The sequence below is a fragment of the Brassica napus genome, chromosome C8 (genome assembly GCF_020379485.1).
Source record: "Brassica napus cultivar Da-Ae chromosome C8, Da-Ae, whole genome shotgun sequence".
In the NCBI taxonomy this organism is placed as follows: Eukaryota; Viridiplantae; Streptophyta; class Magnoliopsida; order Brassicales; family Brassicaceae; genus Brassica; species Brassica napus.
Genome location: NC_063451.1, coordinates 14,313,181 through 14,334,739, shown reverse-complemented (window position 1 = coordinate 14,334,739; position 21,559 = coordinate 14,313,181). Strand labels below are relative to the sequence as shown.

Below are 21,559 nucleotides of genomic sequence, written 5' to 3'. Positions count from 1 at the left end.
TTATCTTATTTGGTGTATATTTTTATGTTTCATAGAATTGTTATGTGATTTTGGATATAATTTTACTAAATATTATCAAAATATATTAAAATATTAAGAAAAATAAAAGTATTTTCATTGTGAATATAAAACCAACAATAGAGATAGATTATTAATTTATGATTTTAATGGGCTTTACATGGGAGTTTTAAAAATAGTATTATCTTGTTATTTTATCGATTTGTGTCATATTTTACACTGGCCCAAGTTGGGAACGACAAAATTTATTAATTTATAGAGATTATTAATTTATCGAGTATTAATTCATAGAGGTCCTACTGTATATAAGAATATAAAAATATAGATTTTTTTTATTTTTTAAATCAAATATTTTGATGATTACATATTAGGTTAAAAGAATATATGTTAATGAATGAAAAATAAAAAATATGTGATTTGGTATTAGAATTTTAGTATATTGGTGTTACTAATATTTTTAATTTAAATAATTATAAAAAACCGAACCGAACCATTCGGGTTGGGAAAATCTTCAACCGAATGGTTTGAAATAGACTTTGGTTCGGTTTGGATCGGTTTCGGTTGGTTCGGTTCGATTCGAGTTTTTTTGTCCACCCCTAAGATTGACCAACCTATTTTTCTAATGATTCTAAGAATGATCCTAGTGATGACACTGACTACAGAAAAAATTGTTGTTATGTTTCTCAATTAATATATAAAGGATTAATATATAGGGGAGGTACAATCAATTAATATATAAGAGATTAATATATAGGGGAGGTACAACAAAATTTGGTTTAGCAAAGATAAATCAGATGGATGCATCAGCATCAGGATAAGGCAATAATTGAGATTCTGAGCAGATGACTATGATTTATTTATAAAACGATGATGTCGCAAACTTTATTAGCAGGACTTCAATACTCTTTGTCTACCACGTGTCTGTCATGTTATCTTCATTAAGCTTATGTTCTTCTAATACAAAAGAAGACAGGTCTCACATGGTCAATAGCTTATACTGCCCTGATGGACTTTCGATTTAATATATGAACAAAAGAAAAAGTAAGATTGACGTCAATCCTCTTGTAGGTATCCCGGACGTTCTCAAAATATATATCAATAAACGTTTACAAAGAGCATCATCTTCAACGCCTACTTACTTATTCAACTTTAAAAGAAAGTCACTAAACGTTTCCATAGGGGTGATGATGGTGATGCTCCGGAGGATAAGCTGTAGGATAAGCTGTCGGAGGATAAGCTGTCGGAGGATAAGCCGCCGGATGGTTATGCCCGTAACCATGTCCTACGACTGGTTGGGGAGTCGTCACAGGTGTGTGATGAGGCACATGACTTTGAGAAACATGGTAATGAGATTGCTTATCCATAAGCTTCTCTTCAGCATGAGCTTCTTTAGCCACGTGCATATCCAGCTTAGCCTCTGCTTCCCTTGCCTTTCTACGCTCGTGTGCTACCTTTTTCTCCTCTTTAGTTTGTGCCCTTGCCTTCTCCGCCTTAATTAAGCAAACAAATAATAATTAGGCATATTACACGTTAATATAAATGATTGATTATAGCTTTGATTAGAACCTTCTCTTCAGCTTTTGCTCGACATATCACCATCTTCTTTTTGGCTGTACTGGCCAAATCGCTTAGCTTCTGTTTTGCCGATTGCATTTTTGTGTTTGTATAAAAGGGTTCTTGTTTGTATTTTTTTTTTTTTTTTGTAAACTTCTTGTTTGTTTTTTCATTACTACAAACTGGTTAGTGTTTAATTTAAATGAAATGCATGATAGCCTCGTCGGTCCAAGATAAGTCCCGTATGTGCCACGTATCGTTAACTCACCACGTGTCTTGATTGATTCCCAGCCTTCTAATTAGCTGCCACGTAGAGATGCTTCGTTGGCTTACATATTGATCTCTACTCACGCGGTCTTTTACCCGGTTTATAGTATAAACCGGCCAAAATTTGGTCGTAAATCATTGGTTTAGCTAATCATCCAATTGATAAACCGGAAATACAAACGAAAACCCCTTTCGGTTTACGTATTGCAGCTAATTGTTATTTTTCCCCGAATTGTAGAATTTTTAACATCAGCCGGCCAAAATTTGATCGTGAATCACTGGTCTAGCTAATTATTCAATTTATAAACCGGAAATACAAACTAAAACCTTTGCCGGTTTACATAATGCAGCGAGTGGTTGCTCTTTTCTCCAATCATAGAAACACTTATCTTCAACTGGCCGTAACCATTGGTGTAACTAATCATCCAAGCCTAGACAGAAGAGAGGATAGAATTTAAATAAACCGGGAATACAAACCAAAACCCACTTCCGGTTTAAGTATTTGCAGCGAATGGTTGGTTGCTCTTTCACCTTATCTTCAACCTCTCGACGTAAAGCCGCGAAAAAATCAAAATACCCCCCCCAAGAAGATGGCTCTGGCATTCCCCTGTACATTTTGTACTCCGTTTCAGCTGAAGACGTCTCCGATCAATCGTCGATATTCTCCGAGCATCCGTCCACAAGCTACGTCGAGTGAATTTCGAATTCCTGTAGAAATTTCGAGTCCAGCGGATAGAGGATCGTTGGCTGTGCCTACGCACAAGGTTACTGTACACGATCGACAAAGAGGAGTAGTTCATGAGTTTGAGGTTCCAGAGGTGAGTGTTTTCGATCCGTATGTATCTTTGATTTTGCCGATTATGATGGTAGCTCCTTGGTTATATGTATTGTTGAAAGATGAGAATGTATTCTAAATGCAGGATCAGTACATATTGCACTCAGCTGAATCTCAGAACATTACTCTTCCCTTTGCTTGCAGGCATGGTACTCTTCTCTTCAACCCTTTCACTAAGTCCTGTATATGTTTAATCAGTATGTTAGAGCCACATGCGTGAAGAATATGGTCTTGTGATGAGTAGAAAGGCGCTTTGTTATGTGTCTTTACTACTACAGTTTGAGTTTTAAAGTCGTTGAATGTCCCTTGTTATGTTGACAGGTTGCTGCACTAGTTGTGCTGTACGTGTAAAATCTGGAGAGCTGATGCAGCCTCAAGCATTAGGAATATCAGCAGAACTCAAGTCTCAGGTAATATCTCTTTTGGGAGGCTGGGACTACATATACTAATTGTGATGATCGTAGGAGCAATCAACTCTGTTGAGTCAACGAGAACAATGCGAAGCTTTTACCAGTGATTCTCATCGCTTCAGATTATACAGTGTCAAAGCTTATCTCATTGTATTTGTTTTAGAGAATGTATAACATAGTTTAGGTGGAATAGCAATTCCTTAACAAAGCATAGTGATTTTTGTTTGTGGATCTTTAGCTCTGAGGCTTTTAAATGCAGGGATATGCACTTCTTTGTGTGGGTTTCCCTACATCTGACCTTGAAGTAGAAACACAAGATGAGGACGAGGTAACAATACTTGTCTTCTCTCATTTCATTCTAGTGACACAGTTCTAAATCTTATTGGAACACACAGGTCTACTGGCTGCAATTTGGAAGATACTTCGCTCGTGGACCAATTGTAAGTTCTCAGAGCAAAAACAAAATTTAACCCTGGTCCACTTTTCTTCTTACAAATCTTCTAAATCTAACTAACGAGTAGGAAGACTAGTGGTGAACTAACAATCGAGTAAAAAGACTAATGTTGAAGTGTATATAGATAGATAGATAGATTGTTAAGAGTCTCAGGGAGTTGTGTATTATAATTGGTGGCTGTTTACTAGTTATAGAATTGATGTTCTCAAAGAGATCAAAACTTATTATTATCAAGACTCAAAAATGATTTGGAATGTTATTTGTCTTTTGACATTGAGATTTTAAGAGTTTGTATCGATGACTGCAGGAAAGAGACGATTACGCCCTTGAACTCGCAATGGGAGACGAGTAGAAACAGAATGGAACGTCCCAAACTTTCAGTATTAGAAGTGACTAGTGAGTGTTATATTTCTTGTCCTGAATCTCGTGGTCCATCTTCGTAAATCTTTTGATAAACTCAGACGAGGTTCCGAGAAACTTCGCAGCAATTCAACGTTTTATAAAAAAACTTGAGCACCTTTTATCCACACTCCGAGTACGAACATAGTTTTTGTTGGCATATCTTTAGCCCAAGGAACTACAACCTTTGGTCCTATCCTAAGTAATTACACAAACAGTATTCTTCTTCAATTTTGGATGTGGAGGAATACATAATTTCATATTTGTGGTCCATATGAGAGGGAAATGCAATGATCTTGTGACCGTAAGAGACGATATGAGATAATAATAGGTGTGGGCATATGATATGCTTTTGTTCATTTGTTATCTACAAAAGTTTATTCTTAATAATTATGAATTTGCTGGTGCACAAAATAAAATGATTATGAATATGTTTATTTTATTTACTAGGAGTCTAGAACCTTGAATAAGAATATACTTGATATTTTCTTCCTCTTTTGACATAATGAACAAAGTTGGAAACCAATTGAAAGACGCACGCCAACCCCATATGTTACTGTCTCAATTTGTGTTTGCAAACTGCAAAAGCCCGGAATATTTTGCGTCTCATGCCCCAATTTTTTTTCAGTATCAAGCGTTTACTCTAATTTGAATTATTTGTTCCGGAATAAAGAATCTGGAGTTATATAAATAATCATATTCATGGATTATTTTGTATTTCTGGAAAGATTGGAATGATAAACTGTTTAGCGAAATTACACGAAATCCGTTGAATCTAATTAGAATGCTCAACGTGAATGTCATGCTTGGTTTGATGTAAACTCAAAGATTTTAGATGATACACATCCACCATAACAGACAAAGAATTCATAAGCTTTATGCTTACAGAATATTTGTTTGATACATAGATCATCGACGATTGTCTAGATGAACTTCGAAATGAACAACTCTTAGGGTTGAGAAACAAAAAACGACGATTGTCACCGCTACATTCAGAATTAGATGCTCTTTACTGGTCAAAATTTGCATATAGGAGATATCAATTTAACAGTATTATAGGGTATCGAAAAACTTAACAAACCAATTTTTGTACAAAAATTAGTTAAATTAGACATATTTCAACTAACGGATTTTAATAAAATCAAGAAACTTAACAAACTAATAACCTGTTACAGACAACAAATAAAATGATTTTTTTTACAATTTTTGTTTTTACAAACTATTTTATCAATTATTCAAAATATTTATCAAATAAAGAAACGAGTTTAGCTATATATTACTCCATTTCAGTTTATCAATATAATTAAACTAATATGGATTAGTTAAATAAACGATTATCTGATTTTGATTTTCTTATAAATATTAAGGAATATATGTCATTCCGTAAAAAATAATAATATAAATAATATTACAGTGAAATTTAAATTTTAAATCTTTTTGTAAAATATGATCTTGTGTTATAATATATGTTATAACGTAACATAAATTTAAAGATAGTTTAAAGTTCGTCGTAAAAATTACTCTTCACAATCATGAGTATATTTGACATCAAAAATAAGGTTTAACTTCTATTCAGAAATATGTACAAATTTATATAACGTTTTTGTCAACCAAAAAAATATCCTGGGAGATTTAAATAGTAAAACCTTAACATTTTTACCAAAAGTATATAAATATGTATAAGACTTGAAAGAAATGTTTGGGGTGTGATTTTAAGTTATCACGTGAAAATAATTCATTTTGATTCACATATATAGCCCTCGATTTCGACTACTAGCCTCGTAGAATGCATGTGGAGAAGTATGTCTTAATCTAAAATCCAAATTCTACAGATTTTTGTATTATAGGGAAGACAATTTCTATAATATTATTTGAGAAATCAGTTTTCACGTTTCTCGTTCACGTTAATTCTTACGACGGTTATTTATAGAGGTATCCTTAATGAATCAAAAATATTAAATTTAAATACTATTATTCATTTTTTTTAGTTTCCTTTCTATTTTTTCCAGATAAGATATATAATAAAAAGGAAACATTGGTAAAGTTTAAAAACGAATTTAAAAACAAAAATATATGTATATATAATATAATTTCATTAAAAAGGAAAATTCATAAAATAGTAATATTCTGTTTAAAATATATTTTAACATAAAAAATATACTTTCAAAGTAATAAAAATACTTTCTTTATATCTTTATTTTTTTCTTAGATGAAAACAAAAATATGTTTTTATATAATGTGATTTCATAAAACAAAGTTCGCAAAAATAATCTTGATATTAAAAAAATAAACATTATTCGTTTAAAACATATTTTATACAATATAAAATAACTATATTTTCAAAGTAGTAGAAATATTTTCCTTATATCTATCTACTTTCTAAGATGATTGCATAAAATAATTAAGTATCATAAACCGATATGTGTTTAATTGACTAGAAATAATTTATAATTATTATTATTGAAATGCTTTTTCATAATATTTAGCTTACTATAATATCTTACAATTACAGTAATAAATATCTATAAATTATACTTTACTTATATAATATGATTTCACAAAACAATCACAATTTTAGTGCTGGTTTTTAAGAGATATTAAACATGGAACCTAAAAATATTTTTTTTATGATAAGTATATTTTCTTCAAATAATTACAAAATATTTTTAAATAGCATATACTTTTAATTAGGTATATATATTAAATTTTATCATTATTAAAAATATTTTTTTTCTTAATATTTAGTTTCTTTTTAATTTTATGTTTTCTTTATGTTTGTGGAACTTAATATACCCATAATCAAAATACTCAAGTAAATCTAAATTCTCATTTTAAAATTATTTAAAATAATTATCAGTTTACCTTTCAATAAATCTAAGTCATACAATTATTTAGAGGTTATAAAATATTTTAATTATTGTAAATATTAATATTTATTCATGAATTTACAAAACTTTATCAGCTATACTTATGTATGTAATTTCTTATTGACCATCTCTTAATTTCTAATATTTTTAAAAAATCAAAATATAATTATGATAAATATTATGAAAACACATGCACATTTAAGCGAGAAATAAAACTAATTTGATTTAATTAGAATCAAAATAATTATACTTAATTTTGATTTTGAATTTTAAAGAATATATATAACTCAATATACTCACAACATGAGTGAATCGACTAATCCAATTTATATCCAAAATAAAAAATGGAGACATAATATAATATTATTAATATAATATATCCAAAATCATATGTCTAATAAAAATAATATAATATTATTAAAATAAATTATATATATAAATTATAAATTGATTCAAAACCAAAATTAAATATCAATTAACTATTATAAATTAACTTTATAAAGATTTATGTCCGTGCATGAGCACGGGAGAATCACTTGATTAATAAAATATTGTTGATACAAACTCGGGAACTGGTGATCTGAGGATGGCCAAATCAAGAATGTAATTTTTTTTTCATATATATATGCTAATACGAAAGATGCTAAGGAATCTCTCTCTTCGGCGATGATAGTGTAAGGTTGGTTAGTCTTTCTATTAAATTACAAAGCCAATCTCAACAAATTACAAAAGTATCCAATAATTCTTTTATTTATTTATGTAGCTAGACTAGTAGATATATTATACATTGACTAAACATAATTTTGAGACCTAAAAGGTCTTAGAAAAGTGTAATTATAAATTTTATAACCACTACTAGCTGATGCTGCAGAGAATCTTGCAGTTTCATATTTACTAGCATGTTTCACCCATGCGTAGCATGGGTATTCTTTCAATGCTTTTTAATAAATTCAAAATACTAATTTTTCTTTATCCTTAATTAATAACAAAAACCTCTTCTTTTAGTTTAATTTAACTTGCTGTGACCACAAATTCAATATTTATTTTACATAAAAGTAAATTTTGAATAATTGGAGAGAATAAATTATGATAACTTGATATTTTAGTATATTTATTAGTAAACTAAATATATCAAAAGAAATAATGCATACTTTAAATATTATACTTTATTGACTTATATTTATAGATATAAATATACTTAACTAATTATTTATTTTATTTTATTTTTGTTTTAACAAATTCACCTAGATATGCTTATATATGTTAAGCATATGATGATTATTATATAAAATACTGATCAAAATTAGTCATTTAGAAGTTGTACAAATTCAATATTTAATAATTTGTCAACTAAACATTGTTTTCAACGCTTATTTTTGTTTAAATAGAGAAAGAATTATTGGTCAAGGTTTTGCATCTGACATAATAATCAAAAATGAGCAGCATGTGGGTTGAGAGTCTTCCTGTAAACTGCCACCCTCCTCCATCAATCTGCTTCAATTATCTAATAATCATATATCTTCATCTCACTTTTCTTTGGTTCCAATCTGAAATATAGAAGAAAATGAAAAGGTGTTCCCGGCTTCTTGACCTTTGATTAGAGAAAGAAACTTGTCACGTGAAGATGTGGTAACAATGATGATTCCTATGTAAAAAAAAAAACAAAAAAACAAAAGGAATTCAAAGAACATAATTAATTTCTGAGACTTAAACCCTTTGTCACTTACTCATTTGCTAAACTTTACCGCCACCATCAACTTGAAGATATCGTATCTTCTCTTCAATATCAAAATAAAAATTATGACAGAGTTGAAAGCAGCGGTTACTTCATGGGAGAAATAAACTATTTGAAACCATTTTATAAAGTACTTGTTGCAAAACTGATTTTGATGTACGATGAGAAAGTGTAGATCATGGGAAGCAATAAATTTTTTTTTTTTGCTTTTTTCTTTTCGTTTAAAATAGAGATGAAATAAACTGTTTTGTCTCAAATCTTTTTAATTTAGATTTTTTTTATTTAAAAATGAAGCTTGAACCATGTGGCAAATTAAGATTGATTGAGTGACTTGTGCTTTAGTATATAAGGGATACTATGCAACTATACTACATGTGTACACACCCAAACAAATCTAAGTTTCAAATAAAATGGATTATAGTTAGATCTTGATCCATGTAGAATGAGTTATAGTGTTCTTTTTTTTTTACCGAAGAACATCATAGTTAATGACTTCATTGTTCACATGAGCTTCTTGATACTGTACGAACGGAAAAGGATTCTCCATTCCCCAGTCGAAATTTAAATCTGCAAAGAACTCTGGTGGGTATTCGATTTCGGGTAGTGAAAACTCTTGGAAACCAGAATCTTCTTCTGTTTGCGATTGTGAATTCCCCTAAATAAAAGAAAATGAAGTTTGAGACACAGTGGCACTAATAGTCAAAGGCACATTTTTGGAGTATGGATTGATTTGTTAAACCTTAGTCGATGATCCAAGGATGAAATTAGGAGAAGCCCGGAGTGTATTACTTGCGTCACACGAACCCTTTCCTATGTATCTTGCTTCGCAAGGAATGTCAACATTGTTGGTCAATGGCTCATCTGGAACCTCCAGTGAGCTAGTTTCACATTTCTTAAGTGTAACCTCATTCCTCTTAATCACGCGACATAGCGCGAAGTCTCCCTATATAGCGGAGGAATACCAAAATAATCAGTCTCCTTTAAGTGAACGGATTTCATAGTACACATATAAAACTAGGGTTAGATATATGATATTTTATCTACCTTGTAACTCAGTGATCCTTGTGAAGTATCGTTATCAAAGAGACGATACTCATGCATTGCCCACTCGGTTCTACCACCAAAAGGGGCTCGACCCAGATAAAAAACTAGGGTTTTTCGACACCCAATGATTGATGAAGTCGACGAGGAAGAAGAAGACTGACAAACGATTTTTCGATCTTTACCAGTGGCTTTCCAGTAACCAGATTTAGTTGCTCTGTTTATTCGAGAACCGTTCTGGTATTTTCTGTCTCGGTGACAGAAGAAAAACCATTCCATATCTCGATTTGGCAAAAAGGATTTCTCTGCAATGAAAATAAAAAAGATTAATTTCTTTGTATCTATTACTATAATGGGAAAGATTTGGCTTTGTAAGAAAGAAACGTACCAGGAAGTTCCCAAGGATCAAACTTGTATAAATCCATTAATGGAATTATTTCGAGCTCAATTTCAAGGCCTTCGTTTCTCCTGTGCAGGTAATACCCCACTAGTTCTTCATCTGTCGGGTGAAATCTGAAACCAGGTGGTAAATATGATCTCACCATCGTCTATATCGATTATCTCTTTCAAATGATTCTCTCAGTTTTATGGAGTGAACAATCCCGGAACCCCCCAGAAGTATAATATTATTTGGTTCAATCACTTTCTCGTAAAAACAGAATAAAATCTTAACGGGACAAAGCCCCAGTGTGTATTATTGTGTTTCGTTAAGCTCAAGGAACAATTAAAAACAGAGTCTATGATATTGGAGTAATATTTTGAAGTTCGGAAATTTATGATACTGAAACTTATGGGAGGGGGGGGGGGGGGGGGGGGGGGGAGGGGCGAAATGTAAGTTCGGACCGTTTGGTAGGGGATTATACATATATAGCAGACGGAAAAAGGCTCAAAGGTTGAATTAAAGTAATTACAAAGTTAAATAAATTAGTGCTATAATCATTAATATTGTAATAAACATCTATTTTACGTAGGTTATGATAAAATAATACAAACCGAAAGTTGTGAAGATTACTTGTCTGAAACGTCCAACAAATTCCACAACAATGGCCCACCCGAACCAAAAAGGTTCAGTTGTTGTTCACACTCTCTTTAAAACTTAGTGTCGTTTGTAATTTATACATATAGACACCTTGCCGTCTCTAGGTAATATTAACTGACACCTTGCCGTTTTCTGTGACCCATAACAATGACGTGTTTTTTTTTTTTGTGAAAAAGGCTAACAATAACTTGTGTTTTAGGCTTGCATGGATGTAGTTAATCGATATCAAATAAAAACAAAACCTGCCGATATTAGTTTATTGTCACATTAGATAATTAATCCCGGTAGAAACGAATTTTCAGTCTGAAGTATGTAGTATTCACAGGGAAGATGTCAAATGTGTTTTAAAATAAACTACGCTTCTATCATGAATTATATAACAACATTGATTGATATAAACACATAATGCCGATTTTATTTTACTATAAATTGCCTGGTAAATGAAAATGTGAACAACGAGTCAGAACCGGGCCTGTTTTGCTTTATTTCCACCTCATGGTGTGTTGGAAAATATATTTATTAAGTAACTCTGTATTGATTAAGTAAATTGCATGTGGCATCAAACATACCCCCACCCCCCCCCCCCCCCCCCCCCCCCCCCCCCCGGAGCACTAAAACCTTATAAAGTTCATTTATTAGTTCTTATATCCGCGTTGTTCACCTTTTGGACATGACCAAACACTAGTGTTGTACTTTATTGTTGAATTCACATTTTATTTGTCTTTAGGTGTAAAGTTACTTTCTTCAGCTCATGGACATCTACAATGACAAAAAGATGAAAACTAAACATCTCATTCAGTTGAGCGAAATATTGTGTTCAAAACACGCAAAGCACTTTTTAACGAAGAAACTGAAAAATATTCTGGTTGATGACAAAAGATTTAAGAGTCATGTAACTCTGATTTTCCATAAACTGATGGTTTTATCATCAATAGATATATCTGAATCCAAACGTCAATTGAAAAACATGTATAATAAATGTTCCAAAAGTTGGCTAGGGCTTAGGAGTGACGAAGCACAAATAATAGTTTTCTTTAGGCGTATTGTTCTCATATCCTTTATCTACTTGATATGCTTTTTATTATATATATATTATTTTATTTTTCTAAACAAACTTTTTATTAATATAATGTAGGTAGGTTATTATAACTAAATAACTAATAATGACGCCTATTAGAGTAACAAGTTAATTTTGATTCATTACAAAAGAATGGAGGTGAGAATGGGAAGGTGTTGACGCGTAGTAGAAGACTTTTCAACTCTATTGACAGTGAGACCAATGCAAAGCTAATTGGTTTTCGATGGACTATAGACGAACACATGCATAACTTTAAAGCCTCACAGGTCATTTTTCCATTTGAAGCTATTAAAGTTATTTAACCGATTTGTAAATGTGATATTATACTGGTATAAGGATTATATATAAATGCTATACAATACATTCATTGATTGGCTTGCATACAGACATTTTTTTTAAAAAAAAACCGGTAAACTGCTCCCGGGCGAAGGAATGTTAAATCACCGGTAGCCACGCGTTAGGAATATCTGAGTGTAGTCGGATTCAAACTCAGCTCGCCTAGTGATGCTGGAACGCAATGCTACCACCCGACCACTAGCACGTGGTTAATACATACATTTTTTTTTAGTTTGTTACAAAATATTTTCTCTCGCTCATCATCTTCTTCATGTCAAGTTTTGAGCTCCTAATATGGTATTATAGCCAATTGGATCTCTGTTCTTTCCACTTTGAATTATCTGGATTTTAGCTTATTTATTTTTGATCGCCTTGAATTCATCTTCATCTTCGTTTTTTGTTGATGATGAGCTTTTCAGTCAATTGATCTTAATTAGATTTCATAGATCATCTTTGTTTACAGATCTTCGCATTTTATCAAGTTGTTTCATGATTCGTCTTCTTCTTATGATTTCTTACGGTCATTGATCTGGTTTGAGATTTTCTTGAAATATTGATGACTTAGTTGGTTCCAATTCGACAACCTTATACTTCGTATGCGCCTGACATATCTCGCAATGTACCATCTTTATCTGAGCCTCACTCAAATCAACTTTATATGTTCATAGCGAGGATCATGCAAGTATATCTCTTATCTATGAGAAATTATCGGTTTTGGAAATTTTAATAGCTTGCATAGATCAATGATTATGGCTCTAGGTACTACACTACAAGAAAACATGATCTTAACGACTACAATATTAGTAGCTATTTGGTCGTAATATAGGCTTTATGACTAATTAGCTTCGAAAACCGATTGGTCGTTAGAAGCTGGTCGTAAATAATTATTCGAGGCACATTGGTCGTAAAGCTACGACTAATGGTGTTAGTCGTAAAGCAGACGTAAATGTACGACTCCAATAATTGGTCGTAAGTTAAACGTAAATGCATTAGTCGTAAAGCAAACGTAAATGTACGACTCAGACACTTGTTCGTAAGTTAAACGTAAAATCATTAGTCGTACATGTGACGCACATTTACGTCTCATAAATTAGATGGACCACTTTACATCGGCGTTAAATGTTCATTTGTCGTAAATTAACCCACTTTATTTATTTATTTTCGAATTTTGTATTTAATTATGAATTTAATATATTAATTAAAATCAAATATTTAAATTTATTTTATTTTAATTTTTAAAATTTGATAAAATTAAAAGAAAATATCTAACATTCAGAAACATAATAATATCCATAATATAAAACTTTCATAATACTAATTAACTAAAACCGGAAAAACTAAGTGTTAAGGTTTATTTCGTCGAAGAGGTCGGAACTATGCTCATCCGCACGTCGCTCTAAATCTGCCTGCTCTTCCGGAGTGGGCTCGGGGATAAAGCTCGGACGTAGAGACTGCCACCTAGAGGCAAGAGCCGGGTTGACGTTTGGGGTTGTCTCTATCATCATATCGAACATATTTGCCATACATGCTAATTTGTCCCTGTGGTCAGCTATGACTTCTTTGGCCGCAGTCAAACCCCTACGGAGAGAAGATTCTTCTTCCATTCTTGCAGCGTGTTCAGCTCTAGCCCTCGGGACATCGTTGACAGACCCGATCCCGCCAATACGTCCCATTTTCTTCGGGACAACCTTCAATTAATAAATAGATATTTAATTAGTACATATGTAAAACTAACTTAAAGAATAAAAAATGTAAATAAACATATATATTTAAGAGATCAAATTTTTAACCTGCTCAAAAATTTTGTCTTGTTCGACGGTGGACAGCTGGACCGGTGCACCTTCCGGATTTTGTTGCGACAACTGAGTCTGCACCTCTTGGATCCGAGCCTCAATAGTGTTGTAGATCCTCTCTGCTCGAGGATGCGACAAGGTGCCATCAGAATGCTGGTGTGTCGTCTTGTAAAGTCGGGCCAGAGATGGTGGTGCTCCTTCTTGGGCAGCCTGTATAAAAAAAATTAAATTAAACTCACACATTCAATAAATAGTCAATTAATATATATTTAATAAAAATTAAGAAAGATCGAAGACTTACAATTTGTAGTGCCCTCCCAGCGTGTGGAATCTGTCCGGAAGTATGAGGTATTTACAGGCTACCATCATCATCGTGGGTCAACCGAGCCGTAGAGCAAGTGAGAGACCTCTGAACTGACTTAGAAAAACTCCAATAAGCCTTCAAGCCCTTCCAAACGTCATTGCTGAGGTAGGCTTCTTTTGCGTCATCTCCCAAAACCCTCCACTTCTCCTTCCAATCACCAACAATGTTCTTTAGGCGAGCCATCGCCTTTTTGTAGAACTCTTCCTTCACCTTTTCGTTGACAGCAATGAACCAATTCCATTTTTGCTACAGTAAAAAAAATTAAATTAAATAAATAATTACTTTTAAAATAAACAATAAAAAATTATATTTAAAACTAACCGTAAAGCACTTGAACCAAGTCCTCCGAACGTGGTCAGGTGTAAGAGACCAGTTCGGATGCGCTTCCCGGAAGTTTGTCCTGATGATATATCCAACGCTCTGTCCCACACAATTGTCCGTCGAAAACCTACAAAATTTGAAAGAATACATATATTTAGAGCAATATGTATAATTAGTATATTTAAATGCAATTAAAACTTTAATAAATTAAAATTACCAGTAAGTGTGGGGTGGTCGATCTGGGTTGATGATTGGTAAACCTTCTCGTCCCGGCATCTGGAGAGGGTCTTCCACTGTATATCTTGCATATGGTGCATTCGGTGGCACCATCAAATCTGGATGAACAAATGCAGGAGCCGGAGCAGCTGCATGAGCCGGAGTAGCTGCAGGAGCCGGAGCAGCTGCAGGAGCCGGAGCAGCTTCGGGAGCGGTGGACTGCTGCTGAGGATGGTGTGGAGGATGATGCTGCTCATACCGAGGCTGCTGTGGAGGCTCATCGTAATGGGGAAAGAATTGAGCAGGGTCATCGAACCGCGGATAGTAAGCTTCAGGGTCATATGCCTGTGGAGGCACATACGGATCGGCAGTATGAACTTGGCTATCAGGCACATTCTCTTGGCCGGATGCAGTGCCGGAAGTAGAAGCCGATGGATCCGGCCGTGGGAGAAAGTTACTCGCGTAAGAGTTTTTAGGCATAAGGTTCCTAAGTCTCTGTCTACCGCTAGCCATAGCAATATCGTCAATCTGAAAAAACAAATATTAAAAATAGAATATAAACAATTCAAATTTATTATATAAAAATATTCTAAACCTATTCTAATTTGATCATAATCTAACTCCATCCTAAACTAATTCCAAACCTAAACTAACTAACCACCTAAATCTTAAAAAAAAAAAAAACCTAGAGAGAGATGGGAGGTCGTTGTTAGAGAGAGGGTAATGAGCAACTAAACGGCTTCGCAAGGTCTGTGTATATATAGAGTTTTGTCGTTAGTCGTAAATTGGTTGTAAATATACGACCAATGAGAGACTAGTAGACGTAAATAAGTCGTAAGCTTACGTCTAATGGGGGACCAAGTGTTGTTACGACCAATGAGAGACTAATTTTTTTCTTCGTTTACGACCAATGAGAGACTAGTAGTCGTAAATAAGTCATACATTTACGACCAATGAGGGACGAAAGCTTTACGACCAAAGAGGGACGAAACCTTTACGACCAATTAGGGACTACCGTTGAAAATTTGAAAAAAAAGAGAGAGAAGAAAGATACCTAGAAACACAGGTGGAAAGAGACAAAGCGAGACCTACGTAAAACATACGTAAGTCTCGTCTTGTCTCCAACTACATGTTTTCTAGGATCTTTCTTCTCCTCCTTTTTATTCAAATATTTCTGATTTGATAAGGAAATTGGTTTGGAATTATGTTTGATTTGGGGAGCAAAGTGGTGAGCTTTTATAGGAAACTGCGGAAGGCTTTATGACTAAGTAGCGTCGTCTCGTTTTCATATAGTCGTTATTGACTCGTAGTTTACGACTAATTAGCTTCGATGCCTTTTAAGTTAGTCGTAAATTAGTAGTAGTTAACGACTAATTAGCTTCGATCCCTTTTTATTAGTCGTAAAGTAGTAGTAGTTAACGACTATTTAGCTTCGTTATCTTTTAGACTAGTCGTAATGGAGTCGTAGTTGCGACTAATTAGCTTCGATTTTTGTTTTAACACTAAAACCGAAACCCCAAACCCCAAATCACAAACATCATAAGTTATACACTTCCAAACCCCAAACCACAAACCTCAAACATCCTAATTGAACAAACATGATCGAATAAGTTATATAAATATTATTTGTAATACAAAGAGTTTAATAATACAATAGAAACTCGATCACTCATCATCAGAAACATCATCCACTTCATCGTTTTCTTCAAATTAATCTTCGTGGGCTTCGTCTGTTGCATCGTCTGGAAGTTCTTCATATCCCTGGTTGTATGGATCAACAAGTAAGATATCATTTGTAGCTTGCTCTGGTACTTCTACTTCATTTACGGTATCTTCTTGTAAAGGCGGTTGTTCATCAGTCAAGACTCGACCCCGAGGTGTAACTTTTACAGTGGCTAACCAAGATATTCCAGATTGTCTAATCCTCGGATATGGAATAAAACAAACTTGGTCTGCTTGAGATTCCAATATGTAGGGTCCAAATTTGTTGTACCTCCGTGTAGCATTTATTTCAACAACTCCAAACTTGCTATACCGAACACCTCTATTGACGGTGGGGTCAAACCAGTCACATTTGAAGAGAACGCATTTCAGCTTCACCAGGCCGGGGAACTCCACTTCGATGATCTCTTGTAAGATTCCATAGAAATCAGTTTCACCTTTCACACATACTCCATAGTTCATTGTTGCTCGCCGACTTCCATATCCGTAAGTGTGAAAAGTGTAGCCTCGTGTGAAATACATTGATGCTGTGGTGACCTTAGCGACCGGACCTTGTATCATTTCGTGAAACCACTGAGGATAGAATGGATCATCATAATCAACCTGGATCATCAACATATATATATAAATATATAACTTCATAGTCAACCTTAAATATTATATTGTGATGTGTATACCTGCGTTTTCAACCACTTCACAAAATGTTGGTCTTTCCTTTTGTTGAGATCATTTGTTGATATCCCTAGTATAGCTTCTTCGACTTGGGCAACAAAATCGCTGTTTTATGCCAATATATATATCATTAAAGAGTACTATATATATATATATATATGTGTGGTAAAAATATGTAATGGCCAATTTAATTTTAATTACCTTTCAAATGGCTCAATCTCCTCGCAGTTAAGAAGTATATATGTGTGGGCACTGTGAGCATCATCTTCACTCGACCACCAAACTTCTTTCAATTTCCCACCTAGACGACAGAATATGTCTGGAACATCTTCAACAATATATGTCAGCATAACACCACCATCATCATATCTGCTCGTAGTCGTTTTCCGTGTTTGGACTTGGGACCCAAAGTAGTACGACGTGAAGTGAGATGTTTCCTCATTCAAACTCCCAACAACTATTGAACCTTCCACCCTAGCCAGATTTTTGGCTTTCCCTTTCAAATATTTCATGGCTCGCTCGTAAGGATACATCCATCCGTTATGAACAGGTCCACGAAGCAATGCCTCGTACGGAAGGTGGACAACTAAATGTTCCATGACGTCAAAAAATGACGGAGGAAAAATTTTCTCCAAGTTGCACATCAAGATCGGGATATTCTCGTCAAGTTGTCTGATGACATCTACAGTTAAGGTGCGTGCGTTAAGATCTCTGAAAAAATTTCCGATGCCTGCAAATGTACAAGCCAACGTAAGATACTTTTCATAAGTTTTTTTCCAACAAGAAGTAATAATAGCTTTATTTGTTACCTGCAAGTACTTCGTGAACATTTTTTGGAAGCAACTCCGCAAATGCAAATGGTAGAACTCGTTGCATAAACACATGACAGTCAGGGCTCTTCATCCCTGCAAACTTATGTCCCTGCTGATCAACACATCTTGATAAATTTGAAACATATCCATCAGAAAACTTCACATCTGATGCCACCCACTTGAACAACGCTGCTTTTGCTTCTGCTGACAATCTGAAAATGGGAACCGAAATTTTTCCATCGTTTCTAATATGCAGCTCAATCCTAGAACATAATGCAGGCAAATCCAACCTTGAGTTCTTGTTATCTTTTGTCTTCCCGGGGACGTTCAACAATGTATTGATGATGTTGTCAAAGAAATTCTTCTCTATATGCATCACATCAAGATTGTGGCGTAGAAGTAGATTTTTCCAATATGAAAGTTCCCAAAAAATACTCTTCTTGTGCCAATTATGCTGTGTCCCGTAACCAGCAGACATATTTGCAGTAGTATGCCAATTACCCCCTTTCTTGACTGTGTCTTGTGCACCATAGTAATCAATATCTTTCTCAATTTCCTCTCCAGATAAATATGGCGGAGCGGTGTCTCGTACAACCCTTTTTGACCGAAACAATTTCTTGTTCCTTCGGTACGGATGATTAATGGGAAGAAATCTCCGATGACAATCAAACCAGGACGTCTTCGTACCACTTTTCAGCTGAAATGCGTCTGTGCTTCCCATACAATAAGGACAAGATAGCCTTCCATGCGTCGTCCAACCTGACAACATCCCGTATGCAGGAAATTCACTAATGGTCCACAAAAAAACTGCGCGCATTGTAAAGTTTGTTCTTGTTGAACAATCATATGTTTGCACGCCTGTTGACCATAATTCCTTCAATTGTTCTATCAAAGGCTGTAGAAAAATATCAAGGGACCTCTTCAGATGCTTTGGCCCAGGTATCAATATACTCATGAAAAGCAATTCCTTTCCCATAGAGCGGTGTCTCGTACAACCCTTTTTGACCGAAACAATTTCTTGTTCCTTCGGTACGGATGGTTAATGGGAAGAAATCTCCGATGACAATCAAACCAGGACGTCTTCGTACCACTTTTCAGCTGAAATGCGTCTGTGCTTCCCATACAATAAGGACAAGATAGCCTTCCATGCGTCGTCCAACCTGACAACATCCCGTATGCAGGAAATTCACTAATGGTCCACAAAAAAACTGCGCGCATTGTAAAGTTTGTTCTTGTTGAACAATCATATGTTTGCACGCCTGTTGACCATAATTCCTTCAATTGTTCTATCAAAGGCTGTAGAAAAATATCAAGGGACCTCTTCAGATGCTTTGGCCCAGGTATCAATATACTCATGAAAAGCAATTCCTTTCCCATAGACATCTCTGGTGGAAGGTTGTATGGCGTTAAGAAGACTGGCCAAAGCGAATATTGTCTTCCAGACATTCCAAATGGACTAAAGCCATCTGTGCAGAGCCCAAGATAAACATTGCGGGGGTTGCTTGCAAAATCAGGGTACACCGAATTCAAGTGTTTCCACGCTTTTGCATCAAAGGGATGATTGATCTCACCTTCCTTCTGAGTATGTTCTGCATGCCATCTCTTCGCTGCTGCCGTCTTTTCAGATTGATATAATCTCTTCAGTCTATCCTTGATAGGTAAGTACCACATCCGCTGGTACGGCACCCTATTCCGCCCACGTCCTTGCGGTTTATATCATGGCTTCTTGCAAAATTTACACTCTAACAATTCTGCATTTTCTCCCCAGTATATCATGCAGTTATCTATACACACATCAATCATCTCCGAAGGTAAACCAAGGCTATGAACCAGTTTCTGAATCTCATAATAAGATTCAGCACACTGATTATCTTCAGGCAAATACTCTTTAAACAACTCAGCCCATGCATCCATACAAACTTCAGGTAAGTTATAATCAGTTTTGATATACATCATCCTAGCTGCCAATGATAATTTAGAAAGACCTTCTCTACAACCTTCATAAATTGGTTCATTAGCTGCTGCTAGCATTTCATAAAATCTTTTTGCATCCAAATTAGGCCCCTCTACATTTTCTACCTCCTCTATTACTGATCTTGTTTCATGAAATGCATCTGTAACCATATCATGCATCCTATCATGATCTACCATATGATCCTCTTGAAGGTTACAACTTTCAGAAGGTAAATGTGGTTCCTTTCTGTTACGAACATTTTCAACCTGATTACTACTACTAGCTTCATTCCTATTATCAGCTTCTCCGTGGTTAAATCAGATATATTAATCTGGAGTAAATCCTCTATTTACTATATGTTTCCAAACCGTTTCACTAGCAGCAAATTTGGTATTGTTGATTTACGACAGGGACATAACATTTTACCCATTTCTAGTGTGAGAGAGGTCTGTCCGGCGTGGTACATGAACATCTCTGCTCCGTTGAGAAATTCTTTTGTTACTCTTCCGCTTGAATCTTTATGCGCAAACATCCAACTCCGAAGCTCATAGATATTTCTAGGCATTTTGTTTTTACTCTTTCTCGGTTTTTTTTTGTGCATCTTAAGAATGAGGGAGAAGATCATATTTATAGGGAAATTTCGATTTTGGTAGGTAACAATGTTACAACGAATTCACGTCTGATAATAACTTAACCACCAATGTGCAACTGCATTCCTCGTAAGTTGATCGTTAATCAGATGGTAGATTTTCGATGTTACTTAGTCGCATATTTACGACTACTTTACGACTACAACGCGAAGTTAATTTACGACCAATTTTCGACGAGAACTATTAGTAGCAAACTTACGTCTAAGTTACGACGAACTTTCAGGTAGTCGTAACTTAGTCGTAAACGCGAAGGTAATTTACGACTACACATTTGTAGTCGTAAATCGTAGTCTTTACTCCCACGTTTTTTGTAGTGCTAGGACTAAGAATGTGTCCGATGATGGAACCTATCATTAATTTGATGAATCTCATCCTAATGTTACAACTAACTTTAGACCAAATAACCAATTCAAGATTTAACCTAAAATTATAATTGTCAATAACTAAAGAGAAATTCTCTATGATAGACCTAAAAAAGTTTTTGTCACAAATATAAATCTTAAAAATAAAAATGACTAAAATATACTTAAATATTTTATCAAAAGAAGTAAATATACACTTATACCCCTAGGGCTAATTAATCTAGACACTAGGGTTCAGAGTTAAAGAGTGAGGTTTAGGGTTTAGGGTTTAGAGTTGAGGAGTGGGGATTTGGAGATAGGATTTAAAATTTTAGAAATTAAAAAAATTTAAAATTTTCAAAAGAAAAAATACTATTTTGGTCATTTTAGTTTTTGAGGTCTATTTTTGTGACAAAAACTTAAAATGTCTATTTGAGAGAATTGTCCATAAATAAATGGATATAATTTTAATTTATTTATTTTTCTATTTTTCTAAAAATAGCATAAAATAAATTATACAAAATTGTACAAAAATATGTCTACAAATCGAATAATAGATACACTCAAACATATTTAATCTAGTATATTTTTTTTAAAATCCAAAACATTCAATCAACTCAGAGAAATAAAAATGAATAATTACGCTCGTCAATAAATTTGATACATAAAATGTTATTCTTT

General features: G+C 34.1%; 4 protein-coding genes across 4 annotated transcripts; 1 reads left to right on the top strand and 3 right to left on the bottom strand.

The window, feature by feature from the left end:
* Nucleotides 1-1,065: 1,065 nt before the first annotated feature.
* LOC106357023 (late embryogenesis abundant protein 6-like) lies at nucleotides 1,066-1,758 on the bottom strand. Its single transcript, XM_013796715.3, has 2 exons — nucleotides 1,585-1,758; nucleotides 1,066-1,508 (listed from the first exon to the last, which is right to left on the bottom strand). The coding sequence occupies exons 1-2, from the start codon at nucleotides 1,669-1,671 to the stop codon at nucleotides 1,182-1,184; spliced, it is 414 nt and encodes a 137-aa protein (XP_013652169.1). The 5' UTR covers nucleotides 1,672-1,758; the 3' UTR covers nucleotides 1,066-1,181.
* Nucleotides 1,759-2,285: 527 nt separating this feature from the next.
* Nucleotides 2,286-4,065, top strand: LOC106416247 (ferredoxin C 2, chloroplastic-like). Its single transcript, XM_048766076.1, has 6 exons — nucleotides 2,286-2,657; nucleotides 2,760-2,823; nucleotides 2,996-3,084; nucleotides 3,344-3,412; nucleotides 3,480-3,524; nucleotides 3,846-4,065. The coding sequence occupies exons 1-6, from the start codon at nucleotides 2,430-2,432 to the stop codon at nucleotides 3,888-3,890; spliced, it is 540 nt and encodes a 179-aa protein (XP_048622033.1). The 5' UTR covers nucleotides 2,286-2,429; the 3' UTR covers nucleotides 3,891-4,065.
* Nucleotides 4,066-7,373: 3,308 nt separating this feature from the next.
* LOC106357025 (NAC domain-containing protein 71) lies at nucleotides 7,374-10,372 on the bottom strand. The gene is made up of 5 exons (XM_048766075.1): nucleotides 9,969-10,372; nucleotides 9,584-9,885; nucleotides 9,279-9,482; nucleotides 9,010-9,194; nucleotides 7,374-8,351 (listed from the first exon to the last, which is right to left on the bottom strand). The coding sequence occupies exons 1-5, from the start codon at nucleotides 10,123-10,125 to the stop codon at nucleotides 8,309-8,311; spliced, it is 891 nt and encodes a 296-aa protein (XP_048622032.1). The 5' UTR covers nucleotides 10,126-10,372; the 3' UTR covers nucleotides 7,374-8,308.
* A 6,065-nt stretch (nucleotides 10,373-16,437) lies between these two features.
* Nucleotides 16,438-18,702, bottom strand: LOC125591867. The gene is made up of 4 exons (XM_048766756.1): nucleotides 17,931-18,702; nucleotides 17,323-17,617; nucleotides 17,127-17,226; nucleotides 16,438-17,052 (listed from the first exon to the last, which is right to left on the bottom strand). Exons 1-4 carry the CDS (start codon nucleotides 18,700-18,702, stop codon nucleotides 16,438-16,440), a joined length of 1,782 nt encoding a protein of 593 aa, XP_048622713.1.
* Nucleotides 18,703-21,559: the final 2,857 nt, after the last annotated feature.

Bases quoted from the DNA above. Each gene is read 5' to 3' on its own strand.
- LOC106357023 (XM_013796715.3), bottom strand. From the start codon at position 1,671: ATGCAATCGGCAAAACAGAAGCTAAGCGATTTGGCCAGTACAGCCAAA. The intron at 1,509-1,584 runs GTTCTAATCAAA...TGCTTAATTAAG, and splicing joins GAGCAAAAGCTGAAGAGAAG to GCGGAGAAGGCAAGGGCACA.
- LOC106416247 (XM_048766076.1), top strand. From the start codon at position 2,430: ATGGCTCTGGCATTCCCCTGTACATTTTGTACTCCGTTTCAGCTGAAG. The intron at 2,824-2,995 runs GTACTCTTCTCT...TTATGTTGACAG, and splicing joins TCCCTTTGCTTGCAGGCATG to GTTGCTGCACTAGTTGTGCT. The intron at 3,085-3,343 runs GTAATATCTCTT...TTTTAAATGCAG, and splicing joins CAGCAGAACTCAAGTCTCAG to GGATATGCACTTCTTTGTGT.
- LOC106357025 (XM_048766075.1), bottom strand. From the start codon at position 10,125: ATGGTGAGATCATATTTACCACCTGGTTTCAGATTTCACCCGACAGAT. The intron at 9,886-9,968 runs GTACGTTTCTTT...TTTTCATTGCAG, and splicing joins TGATCCTTGGGAACTTCCTG to AGAAATCCTTTTTGCCAAAT. The intron at 9,195-9,278 runs GTTTAACAAATC...TCTTTTATTTAG, and splicing joins TCCTTGGATCATCGACTAAG to GGGAATTCACAATCGCAAAC.
- LOC125591867 (XM_048766756.1), bottom strand. From the start codon at position 18,702: ATGTTGTCAGGTTGGACGACGCATGGAAGGCTATCTTGTCCTTATTGT. The intron at 17,227-17,322 runs GTAATTAAAATT...GGCATAAAACAG, and splicing joins GAGATTGAGCCATTTGAAAG to CGATTTTGTTGCCCAAGTCG. The intron at 17,053-17,126 runs GTATACACATCA...TTGATGATCCAG, and splicing joins TGAAGTGGTTGAAAACGCAG to GTTGATTATGATGATCCATT.